The sequence below is a fragment of the Falco peregrinus genome, chromosome 14, assembly GCF_023634155.1.
Source record: "Falco peregrinus isolate bFalPer1 chromosome 14, bFalPer1.pri, whole genome shotgun sequence".
NCBI classification, from domain to species: Eukaryota; Metazoa; Chordata; class Aves; order Falconiformes; family Falconidae; genus Falco; species Falco peregrinus.
Genome location: NC_073734.1, coordinates 24419574 through 24431749, shown reverse-complemented (window position 1 = coordinate 24431749; position 12176 = coordinate 24419574). Strand labels below are relative to the sequence as shown.

At 46.0% G+C, this 12176-nt stretch overlaps 1 protein-coding gene across 7 annotated transcripts in view; it reads right to left on the bottom strand.

Annotated features, from left to right (window-relative positions):
- The window catches only part of NLRC5 (NLR family CARD domain containing 5), a 51747-nt gene that overhangs the window by 19188 nt on the left and 20383 nt on the right, over positions 1 to 12176 (bottom strand). For all 7 annotated transcript variants that reach the window (XM_055819068.1, XM_027782179.2, XM_055819069.1 and 4 more), the window contains 15 exons: positions 11936 to 12025; positions 11268 to 11333; positions 10159 to 10236; positions 9347 to 9430; positions 8226 to 8306; positions 6904 to 6993; positions 6735 to 6782; positions 6100 to 6174; positions 4963 to 5046; positions 4082 to 4165; positions 3093 to 3182; positions 2928 to 2990; positions 1778 to 1861; positions 1216 to 1299; positions 494 to 583 (listed from right to left, as the gene is read on the bottom strand). In XM_055819068.1, coding sequence (XP_055675043.1) covers positions 494 to 583; positions 1216 to 1299; positions 1778 to 1861; positions 2928 to 2990; positions 3093 to 3182; positions 4082 to 4165; positions 4963 to 5046; positions 6100 to 6174; positions 6735 to 6782; positions 6904 to 6993; positions 8226 to 8306; positions 9347 to 9430; positions 10159 to 10236; positions 11268 to 11333; positions 11936 to 12025 — 1191 coding nt within the window. The remainder of the gene's footprint in view (positions 1 to 493; positions 584 to 1215; positions 1300 to 1777; positions 1862 to 2927; positions 2991 to 3092; positions 3183 to 4081; positions 4166 to 4962; positions 5047 to 6099; positions 6175 to 6734; positions 6783 to 6903; positions 6994 to 8225; positions 8307 to 9346; positions 9431 to 10158; positions 10237 to 11267; positions 11334 to 11935; positions 12026 to 12176) is intronic.

Below are 12176 nucleotides of genomic sequence, written 5' to 3'. Positions count from 1 at the left end.
GCCTTGTGAATTGAATCTGTGAGAAAAAGCAGTTCATGCCAGTGCAACAAGCCCGGGAGCCATGGGCTATTTTTGCCAGAGAGGAAAGGAGATAAAAGACACAAATCCAAGTAAAGAACATCAGAAATTGTTTTCAACAGACTCACTCTGAAATCTCAATATATTGATGTGAATCAGGGACCACACTTTCAGAAAACAAACACTGATTTTTGCCTCAAAGAGGTTCACTTACAGATATATACGTGACAACAATTACTACAGCTGAATACCTGTGTCTGTACACAGAAATAACTTGGCCCATGGAGTAACGCTTCTGTTTGCTTCCTCCTTGGCAGCTACATTTGGCCAGTAGAAACAGACATGAACATAAGCTTTGCATGCACTTATATGAAAATATGGCCCTTGTCATTATTACCTGAAGATCAAAATCTTTTGATAATTAAGAGGAAAACATGCAGTGAATAATCAGAAATTACTTAGGGGAAACACACACCTGACTTGAACTTCACTGGTATTTCCAGATGTGGCAAAGGCATTTATGAGATGCAGAACTCCATCCTGAGAAATCCTATTATGGCTGAGACTGCACAGAAGAGAAGGAAGGTTTTTCAGGTGTTAAGACTCAGGGTTGTCCCCAGGCTCCTCAGCCACAGAGGCAGAATTCAAGCTGGCACCAAAGGCAGAGCAGTTTGTGGGGTGCTGGGCCCCTTTGGCTGCGCTAAATGCACCAAACCCCTCCAAGGCACAGCACTGACAGCTTGGGTGACACAGCAAGTGCAACTGGCCTCTGGCACTGCAGAGGCAGCTACCTGCTGGAGCAGTTGCTTCCCCCCCAGAAAGGGAAGGGGAGAGGCTGACATAGGGCACAGCTAAGCTCACAGCACCTATGGCCCTTCGGTTATTCAAAGAGGACAACATACACAGAAAAGTGATGAACGGAAAACTTGGGGGACTGGGCCAACTTCTGTCATGCTACCCCACTCTGGGCCTCGTTATCTCCTGCTGATGCCAAAAGGAAGACTTTTAGTTACTTCAGCAGGTTTTGGATCAGACCCTGAGTCACCCTGGCCTGGAGGTCTTGAGCTGTGCTCAAGGATCACTCAGACCTTACCTCCCAAGGCAGGAGTGGGCAAGAAGCCTGACAACAAGCTTCAGCAGGGATTGTGTGAACACCTTTCTGCTAGGGCATGTCAGATTCATGGTATATTTTCTTACTTGAGGGAGCAGGTAACAGGCACTTGATGCAAGTGGTCCAAGAAGCACCTCAGGCCCTCATCTCCCAGCTGATTCCTGGAGAGACTGAAAGGCAGAAGAACAAGGTGGCCAACCAAACCTCAGCCTTTTAAGAAGCAATGCTCCTCTGAGCAGCTTTGAAGAAATAAGCTAAAATTCCTGGACTTAAATCCCAGCTTGGCCAATAGGTCTGTATAAAACAAACTGCTACCCTACAAAATACCTCGTGCATAAGCTCCAGAGCAAGCTCAAATGAAGAGCTCTGAACACAAGCTCAGAGCTCAGGCAAAGCAACAAATGCCTCAAAAGAGCCACAGAGTGAAAAACCCAAGGAAGTTGTCCCACCAGCTCAAGCCTTCTTAAAAAACATATACATAAAGGACCTGTATGATTACTAATCAATTTTGTTTCTAAATAGTCTGAACAAGAACACACACATGCACGGACAGGCTGGGAAACCCCAAGCGATGCCGAACCACCCCAACCCAGCTCTCCCTCAGTGACTCCTGTTCAAGGTCATGGAAACAACCCAAACCCCACTTACTCGACTTCTGCCAGCCACCCACGCTGCTCCAGGACTCTGCAGAGCTCATCTATCTGCCCTTGACCGATGGCACAGTCCGTCAGCCTACATATGAGACAGCAAGAGAGTTAAAGCACGCCGGCGACCAGGCTCGGCCTGAGCAGCGAGAGCTGCCCATCAGCAGTTGCATTTTCAGACCAGTCTCTGTGCAGCATGCACTGAGATGAATGCCCTTAGCTGTGCCAGTGTTTGGTACTTCTCAAAACACCTCCCTGAGGTTAGTAATGACAAACCCCACTTCATAAGTGAGAAACAGATCTTTTCATTTTTTTGCCGTCTCCTTGGTGCCTAACTGGAGACATGTTACAGTCTTTACAGGGGCACCCAGCAACCATGACTCCCAGAGAGCTGCAGACACGTATACACATCACACTGGTGCTCATATACAATCATAGAATCATAGAATCATTTAGGTTGAAAAGAACCTTTAAGATCATCAAATCAACCATTAACCTGGCACTGTCAAGTCCACCACTAAGCCACATCCCTAAGTGTCACATGTCTTTTAAATGCCTCCAGGGGTGGTGACTCAACCACTTCCCTGGGCAGCCTGTGCCCTGTGCTTGTCAACTCTAAACCTCCCCTGGTGCAACTTGAGGTCATTTCCTCTTGTCCTATCACTTGTTATTTGGGAGAAGAGACCAACTCCCACCTCACTACAACCTCCTCTCAGGTAGTTGTAGAGAGTGAGAAGGTCTCCCCAAAGTCTCCTTTTCTCCAGGCTGAACAAGCCCAGTTCCCTCAGCTGCTCCTCATAAGACTTGTACTCCATATGGAGATTATCACCCAGAATTTGAGGCACGCTTTTGGAAAATGCAGTGGCTGGGGCTCAGTTCAGTTGCTTGTGCAACAGAATTTGGTGCCACTCAGGATGATCATGAGTAGTCCAGCAGCCACTCAAGAAAGGCATGGGACTGTGCCATCCCAATGCATCCAAATGGTACTGAGTTGCACTTAGGCAGCTGAACTGAGTCCCAGAGCTTCAGCTACCAGCCCAAGCTCCTTGACTACCAGCCCACGAGTTCTTCATACAGGAGATCTGGCTACCTGCACTACTGTTTCAAACCTAATCAAAACAAGTGAACTATAATTAAATGCTGTATGCCAGTACCTGCAGGATGTCTTTCGGCTTTGCATGCTTGCTCCTAAATGCAAAAGAGCATTTTCACTTGACCTGAAGCAAACACAAAAGACAGTCCTTCAGCAATGCTCTTCAAGATTGACAAGCTCTGTAGACCCTTTAAAGCCGAGCTGGGCTCCAAACAGTCTGTCTTACCGGACTTCTACTATTGTGATTCGCTCACAGAGGTTGATGGAGTTGATGAGTAAAACAGTGCAATGTGGTGAAAACATGTTATTCCTAATACTGAAAAGGAAGGGAAAGAAAGAACAACAAAATCAGTTCCCAAGAAGAAAGGTGCTGACACACGTGGCCCAATTTTCCCATTGTTTACTCTGAGATACAAAAGGCTGAACCCACCCTGTTTAACTCAAGATCAGTGAGCAAAGATCTAAGTTTTGAGCATTGGCACCCAGCGTTCCTTGAACTAAGGGAGAGTCTACTTTAATCTCCTTTGACTAAAAAGGGAGTACAGACCAAGGGTTTACACTGAACAACTCCTCTTCAGGGCTACTGGACTAGAGATGCCCCAGACTGGAAGCAACCTCCTGAGTGAGTAAATCTGGTCTCTCCAAACGCTGCAGCTCCTCCATGCTGCATCTTGTAAAAGATGGTCAAGCTCCTTCTGGGCTTTTTGTCCATGTGGTGGGAGTGCCCTAGTCCCTTACAGCACCTCTCTAGCCTAAATCCCCAGCCTACATGGCTGATATGCTGCCAGGAAACACTTGGTGTCAAGTGTGGCCAGATGCCAGATCCACGCAGGGGCAGAGCTATGAGATGCTGACCACACAAACAGGTGGTGTGCTGTCACGGTGTGTCAACCAGCAAGTCCTACATCTGTTATGGATGCTGGAAGACATGTTCCATGGGACCTGCTCAGTGAGGATTACCCAGGATGCTCCTTCTAGGGTGGGTGTTTCTCCTCCTGTCCCTTTTTTCCCACTCTATAGATCATAAAGGAAAAAAGGTTCAGTGTTGCCTTGGTTCTAGAAGCAAGACATGAATGGGTGTGAGTTTCTGCATTTTCTTTGCCCAGCGTGTTAATCTACAATTACTAATTAATGCTCTTAAAATATGCTGTGGTATTAGCACTCTCCAAACCAATGTTTCATGTCAGCAATCAAAGCAGGGACCACAAACATTACCTCAGTAATTTCAGATGGCAGAGGTATGGCAGGAATCTCAGTAATTTCTCAATGCTCTGGTCACTCAATGAATTTCCACACAGACTGTAAAACATGGAAGGAAACAAATTCCAAGAAAAAACTGGGACAATTTGTACATATTTCTATAAAATCTACATGGACATGCACACACACACGTGCATGGTGGTGCTATGGGCAAATTCTGAGAAAGGGCATGTCTAGAAATGCCCTGAAAGTTGAGCAAGATTTAAGACCTTACAGGTTGATCTCCATGTTTCTCTACATCCTACAGCCAATTAACATTCCAGTTTTAAAAGTCTTACTTTTCCATTACTGTAAATTTATAAAATGATGCTACTGATGCATTTCATGCATGCGCCAAGGGTATGGCATGCATGGCATGGCGTGGCAAAAAAAAAAGATTACATTATTTTTATTTGTTATTACTCATTTTTTATTCTGACTAGTATTATTCTGATTTTCTTGGTGCCCAGCTCCTGTCTGGAGTGACCAGCTCTTCAGGAGTTTGGTTCATGGCTTAGTCAGCCAGGTGCTCTTGCTCCAGCTATACTGCAAGCCGGGGTCTCGAGGAACTGGTGACAACACTTGTGTCTAGCCACATGATTGAGGAAGACTATAAGAACACATACGTGTTCTGAGGTGTTTAAACACAGACATGGTAGGACTTAGGAGAGGCCAAACCAAACAGAGAGGGCAGTTGAAGGGGTGGGTTTGTATAAGCATCTGGATGAAGTTTTGTGGGGATTTCTGGGAGACTAGAGGAGAGCCAATTTACACTAGCTGCTAGCCTGAACACCGACTGTACCTGCAGGTTGGGGACACAGACAGGCAGGCAGGGTTGCCAAGTGCACAACACTTACTCAATTTCTGTCAGCTGCGGATATTGAGCCAGTATCTGGCACAGCCTGGTCATGTCCTCCGGACTCACTCTGCAATCCCTGAGACTGAAGCAAACAAAGCACTCAGGAACTAAACATTTCCCACGACCACGGTTTGGCAACACCTCCTTCATATCCTAGAGCTTCCCATCCTAGGAGAAGGCCCATAACAACCCCCTCACTTCCACTATATATATTTTGCTACCCACAGTCTAGGACTGAGAAGTCAAAACCTGTGACAACCAGATGATTTCACCAGCTCTGAGCTGATTCAAGAGGGCCAGTCCACCACCAAAATACCACACCACTTTGGGTGTTGCCTCCCTAGAGCCGCATCATTGGTACTCAAATTGTCTCAGAGACTGGACAGCATCTCTCCCTGCTCAGCAGTGTCTCAGCTTTCCCAGAGCAAGGCCGGGAATGGTGCCTTCTATGTCCTTCTCTAACAAGGAAAACACAGAAACCTTTCTGGCTGACAAGCTGGCAGGTCTCCATGGGATGAATGTACTAGCCAGCCAGATCTGTATCTCATGATTTACAGGTAGAAACTTCCTCTGCAGGAAAGCCAGACAATCCCCTTGAGCCTAGCCAAGCAAAAGATGCTCTATTTCCCCATATATGCTTATAGCAGTGGACATCCCAACTCTATCCCATAAGGGTGTATTATTCACCCAGCCACCTCTGGCATATCATTGTGCCCCTCCAGTGACCTCGAAGTACAAACGCCTATTGGCCTGGGTTGACACCAGCTGGCCCAATCTCTTCAAGGCTTTGCCAAATTACACCACCCAAGACCTTCTCCCTTGTAACTGGAAGGGACTGGCCTCCCTCACCAGTTTCAGCAGGGAAGAGGATGGAAGAGAGATATATTAACGATGCACCTTTTCCAGAAGTGCCTCATGTGGAATCAGTCATGATGGGATACAAGCAGAAGAAAGGAACATCTGCTTTCCAGGAGAGCCAAGCCTGCCGCCAAAGGCAGGCAAGGCAAAAGACGGCTCTCTGAGGAGACACAGTTGGAGCAATGGGTCTGTTCCACACGTTATGCCACAGATATAGACCCCTCAGCCATCTCTCCCTATGCTCCTGGGTGACAAAAGGAAGCTGGGGGTGCCATACCAAAAGCACTGTCCTTTTGCGTCATGTTTGGGATATGCCGGGAAGCTACTTCTCCATCTGCTGGTACTTCTGCCCCTGCGGAAAGAACGGTTTACCCCGTGAGTTGTGCTGATGCTATTGCCCCCACGTAGCTGACTCCCAGCACTGCAGCTGGGGAACAGGGTGAGGTGGTGGCAATGGCCTCATGCTCCAGTCTGTCTTTTCTCACTACCTGCCAGAATTAGGTATACATCATCTCCAGAAATAAAAAGAGCCTTATCATCTCTCTTCCAGCCTCCAGAGAGTTCTGCACCCCCTCAGCACTCGGCTCCAGTCAGCAGTTGAATACTGCTGTCTGCTCCATACCCGCAAGCTTCTGTCAATCAATTAGCCCTAAGAATCAATCACAGAATCATAGAATGGTTTGGTTTGGAAGGGACCTTAAAGATCACCTAGTTCCAAACCCCCTACCATGAGCAGGAACACCTTCCACTAGACCACGAAACAGCTCACCCTGCTTCCACCACCCTGGCTGGAGTTTGGAGCCAAATGGCTCTTTAATTGGCACACCTCAGGGACTGACACATCACCACCTGTTTAAGATTTCATAAGGAGGATTCTGGAAGGCTTAGACAGATGAGCGGGTATGATTTTACCTGATTCTTTCCCAAAAGGTTAGATGAACCACTTGTGTGTGTCCTAAGCTGTAACCAGAGAAGAGCATATTTAGGGTGGAGTTTGAAGACACACACTCCTGTATCACTCCTCAAAAACCACACTTTGAGGTTTTAAATAGCAAACAAATAGGAAAAGTATGAGTCATACCTGAAGTTCATTGTTTTAACGTGTTCCAGTGTAGATAAGGACTGTGCTAAGAAAAACACAGAGTTCAGGGAGATCTGGTTGTCATTAAGCCTACAGGAAGAAGAGATGAAATCAGCTGCTGCAAGCAAAACTACTAGCAATTTACACTGCACCACCTGATAACAGCCATCGCTGTGCAACACTCTCAGAGACTGCTTCTTTGCCACCTTCTGCCTGTGTTTCCAGCTACAGTTTTGCAAACACAGCTCACCCCAGTATATTTTAAAATTTGTCACTCACTTTTAGGGTTCACAGAATCACAGAATAACGAGGCTGGAATGGACCTCTGGAGATTATCTGTTTAAACTCCCTTGTTTAGAGGAGGGTTAGGCTAGAGCAGACCACCCAGGACAGTGTCCAGCTGGGTTTTTACCATCTCCAAAGATGGAGAAACTACAAACTCTCTGGGCAATCTGTTCCAGTGATGGAGCTTCCTTCCCACACAAGTTTTTCTTATGGTTAAATGGAATTCCTTGTATTTCAAGACACCAATGAAAAGCGAAAACAACTCTTTAGCTGTAACTGCAGTCATGGCAGTACAAACCCACGCTAATTAAGATCATGGTCAGGCCTGTTGGGTCTATCACAGTATCTAGTGTGACCATGGGCAGTGTGCTTGACGCTGGGAAAAAAAAAAACAGAGAAGTAACAGCAGCGTGTTTCATTGCACTGACATGACAAGAGGGTGTAGACTCTTAGTAACTGGAATGGTCTTGGCTTGAGAACAGTTCAATTAACCAAACAGGAACAATAAATATCTCTTTCAATAAAGCAGAATGGTGCTATACTCCTTAAGCCACAGTTCTGTCCAGTGCACTTGCAATGGGAATGTCAGGGAAAACACGCAGATAAACATAACCACCACTGCAGCTGAATGCAGGCTCTGCTGCTGAAACTGGAGCTCCCCAGCGTTTATCATCCAAAGGTGCCCACCTCAGGAGAGGAAGGACTGCTCTCCCTCGTGTTGAGGAACCAGGAAAGGAAAAATTCAGTGGCTTGCTAAAGAACTCAGACTGTTTTAGAAACCAGGTGCCACGGCTGCACACCAGAACTCCCGTCTCCTTCATGGAGGACTGAGTACAGAAGCTCTCGGGCACTGATCTGAATCAAGCTTCAAGTGGAGTCAAGCTGTTCTGGACTAGAGGTGGGGATCTACCCTTAATAGATACTGAATATAACTGCACTCGATTCTGAAGAGCCCTTCCCAAATGTGGACTGTGCTTCCACAATCAATACTCCCATAAAAAAACATCCACGAGTAAGGAGAAACAGGAGCTACTCACTTGAGAGAACTTAACATTTTCAGATCTGGGAGGAACTGTAACATCTGCAAACCTTCATCTCCCAGATGATTACGTGATAGGCTAGGATTGAAAGAAAGGCATTTAATTTTAATAGAAAAAAAAAGCCAATAGGCACAATCAGCTCTTTGTAACAAGAGCTCTGAAAGCAGAACATGGGCACCCTAATCAAAACAACACACACACTGCCCTTCACCACTGACGACTAAAGCCAGAGGCTGGAATTAACCGTTGCAAGACAGCCAAAAACTTAGGTCAAGGCTCATCCTTTTCTCGTGTCCACCAAGAGACTCCCCTGGACTGACAGCGCCTTTTAATGCAGAATTAATCTCAGAAATTATCAACCTGGACAGGCCCTACGGAGGAGCCACGGGTTAGTCTTGGAAAAGGATATTAGGCTCTGATATTAGAGCCTAAGGACTGCAGGGGGCTGTGGCCCACGTGAGATCAAGGAACACGATTGCTTAAGAAGAGCAAAGCCTAAAAACCTTTCCACAGGCTGCCAGGCCTAAGGAATAGCCAGCCCTCAGGTGGTGGTCCATATACTACATGCTAGTGCTGGCCCATGTTCTGTCCTCAAAACCTAGATGCCGGGGGGGTGTTGGCTAGCCTTTCCATCTGGGCTCGGCCTGCTCACCTCTTGGTGTTAGCAAACAGAATGTCTCCCCACACGCAGCGCTAACAGAAGAAAGCGCTTTGGTGCTGATGGTCCTTGTACACCATATGTGGGGTCACCAGCAAAAACGCAGGCTCGCACCCTTGATTTGGATGGGATTCCTCAGCCTCTGCAGCTTTGCTCCCAAATGACCCAAAGACAAAAATGGCAGGACGAGGTTTTACAGCTTTTGTAATACCTGAAGTCAGGCGAAGCGATCAAACAGTGCCTCTCTAGACTTTATGTCCTGTAACCTTTGCCCTAAAAGAGCACTAGAACCGTATGTCTCCTTGGCAAAGGGTATTAGCCCATGTGAAGCTACGCCTTTCAGAAGGCTACATCTCTACCCTGTTCTCCGTATAACATTGCAGAACAAACGAGTGGCATTTCTTCCATCCACATCCCAAAGAACTGCAGATAGAGACCATAAGAGTTAAGAAGGACTTACTCCAGCTCAGAGATGCTGCTACATTCTTTCAGGACTGCACACAACTTCTCCAGGTCACTGGCTTGAAAATGACTGTCTGTCAGTCTAGAGGGAAAGAGAAATCAGTAGGCCAGGTCTGAAGGACTGCAAACAAGATTGTAAACTTCAATCCTTCAGAAAAACAGAGAAGAAATGAAAAGACAATAATTAAATTAAAAAACCCCTTAAAATATCTTGCTTTTCTTTGGTTTTCATCTGCAACAACTGATAACCTGTACTTTCAGCTCTTGCCTGCAAACAGAGAATAAAAAGACAAAGTAAACTTGAGACACAACAAAGGACCAGAGCCCCAAGGTCCTGGTTAGCAGGGTTTACACACTTCTTCCTTCTTCACTGCAGCCTACAAAACAGACAGGTGGACTCTGTGCTGGAGTAAGAGCAAGCTCTGACATGCATCTGAACAGAGGTCCAGCTCAGGATGCATTCCTCCAAGTATCAGTAGAGAACCCCCCCCAGCATCACAAGGTCTGTCACCGCCAGCTCCCACATGATGGGAGCTGATGTAGCAGTAACTGTACAATCACCATGCCAGTTCTGTGGCTGAGATAGACAAACCACAACCTATTTTCACTCCTGTAGAAGACCACAGATGCTAACCACAGAGCTCCTAGAGCTGCAAGCTGGGAATGTGAACACAGTGACGAACGACTGACTGAAGGGACCTTTACCAGCTCTCTTGTGAGTCACTATTCAAACCTGGAGATGCAGGTTACATCAGCTATAGGATCCAGAGATAGGATGTGTGTGAAATACAATGAAAATTGCCATGGTACCTTATTTTGGGGGAGGTAGTAGGCATCTGGTTCTCCTCTCCATATCGCTGGCCATCAGCAGACAACACAGGCTCTTCCCTAAGTGACCAAAAAACCAGACAAGGGTAAAACACTTCATTGCTTTAGCAATTTGGCAGGTTCCTGGGGCTATCCTGGCTCTAGCCCACACCTGTATCTTGCCAATAGCAAACTCTTCTTTCTTTCAGTGGTTAGCCAAATACTTGAGCATGCAGGCAACTGGGGAGAAGGGGAAAAGGCAGTTTTCCCATCTAACCTACAGTTTGATGGAGAATTCAGCTTTTGCCTAAACACGTTTTGTGAAGAGTCCACATCTGTGCAAAAAAAAATGACCTCATAAATAAATGGAACATCCAAATTCTAAAATAGCTGAGTTAGAATTGTCACCTGGTGCCTTAAAGGAGTCACAGATCGTGTTTCTCAGGCTGCCACTCTCTTTCAAGCGTAGGCACAACTGGGATGCATCCCATGATAGCCCTGCTGTTCTCCCTGGCTAAGAAGTGGGATGCAGGTGTATTGTGGGAAATGCTATTTTACAGTGGGCTCAGTCCATGGAGAACTAATGCATAAATAAATGAACCTACAGCTCCAGGAGCAACAGAAAACGATTTCTCAGTCAAAACATCTCTGTTAAGCAACTTTAACCATAACTTTCTGGGGAAAATAAACCTCCAAATTCATTCTGATTTAGGAGTACCATGATCCAGAATGCATAGTGGAATGAACTAGATAGCTTTAAACGTGCACGGATCTGTGAATCTTTTTGGAATGTGGGTTGGAGGTGTGGGGTTCACTTGTTAGTTTTACTGTTCGCTATTATCAGATAGCACAGCTGACATTAAACAGCCTGCTTTGCTTAGGATGCTGTGGGTTGAAGTGTTCCCTAGAGAGATAAAACATGATCAAACACTATAGAAGGCAGTGGAGAACTTCAAAAGTGGTTAAGAAAACCAGGAGAAAGTACAACATTTATATTGAGGGGAGAGGGGGAAAGAACTACTGTGAGATGAATTATTACCCTCGGTACTGAAACAGGATGCAAGAACTAAATGAGATGCTAAGAAAACACCACTTGTGTGCACACACTCTACCTGGGAGGATGGGAAGCAAACTCTCTGTCTCCTGAAAACCTCAGGACTGCAATCTCACGACAAAGGCTGTGAAGAGAAAGAATCAATCACTGTCACATTTGTCTTATTTACAGGATTTCTTATTTTAGGAATGCTTGATTTTGCTCTGCAAAACTCTTTGGTGACACCAATCACATCAAACACTCCCAAAGCAACAAAAAATAATCTCCAATAGTTTTATATCCTGGTTGGATCAAACTATGCAATATCAGATGACCTAGTTTCTCCGAACTGTTAGAGAAAGTGCAGACAAAATTGTTACACTTGAACGCCAGGAGGATTCCAAGGGGAAGTAATAGGAGAGAACTTCCAGCTCTACTCCAGATGTCACCAGTTCTCAGACTCCACAGAGACACTCCAAAACTTCCCAGGGCAGAGAGCAGGAAAGAGTGTAAAACTGCCCCCGCACATGAAAGGGTACACAATTCTGTACCTTCTCAAATTCTGGTTGATGGCTCAGATAAAATCAGCTTACAGCAACAATATTACCAAGTGTCAGTGTTAGTAATCATCTTTGAACATGTTCTTCACCTGCCCCGCTACTGAGGTGATTCAACAGAAACCTCAGAACTTAATTCTCAGACTTGTATATTAGGATTAACCTCAGAAATTAGTCAAGACCTACATACCTGACTTGCACCTCTATCATCGTCTGGCAGGTATTTACTGATTTCAACAGACTGCAAATGCCGTTAACAGAGAGGCGGTTTTGACTGAGACTAAGAAAGACAAAAAAGGCAATTAGCTGGTCACTGAAACCACACGGGACTGCCCTGGCAGAAGCGGTCATCAGCATGCTGCAGGCTTGATCCCCTTTCACTTCAGAAGTGGCACGGCCGAAAACACACAGGACCACTAACTCCTCCTGGG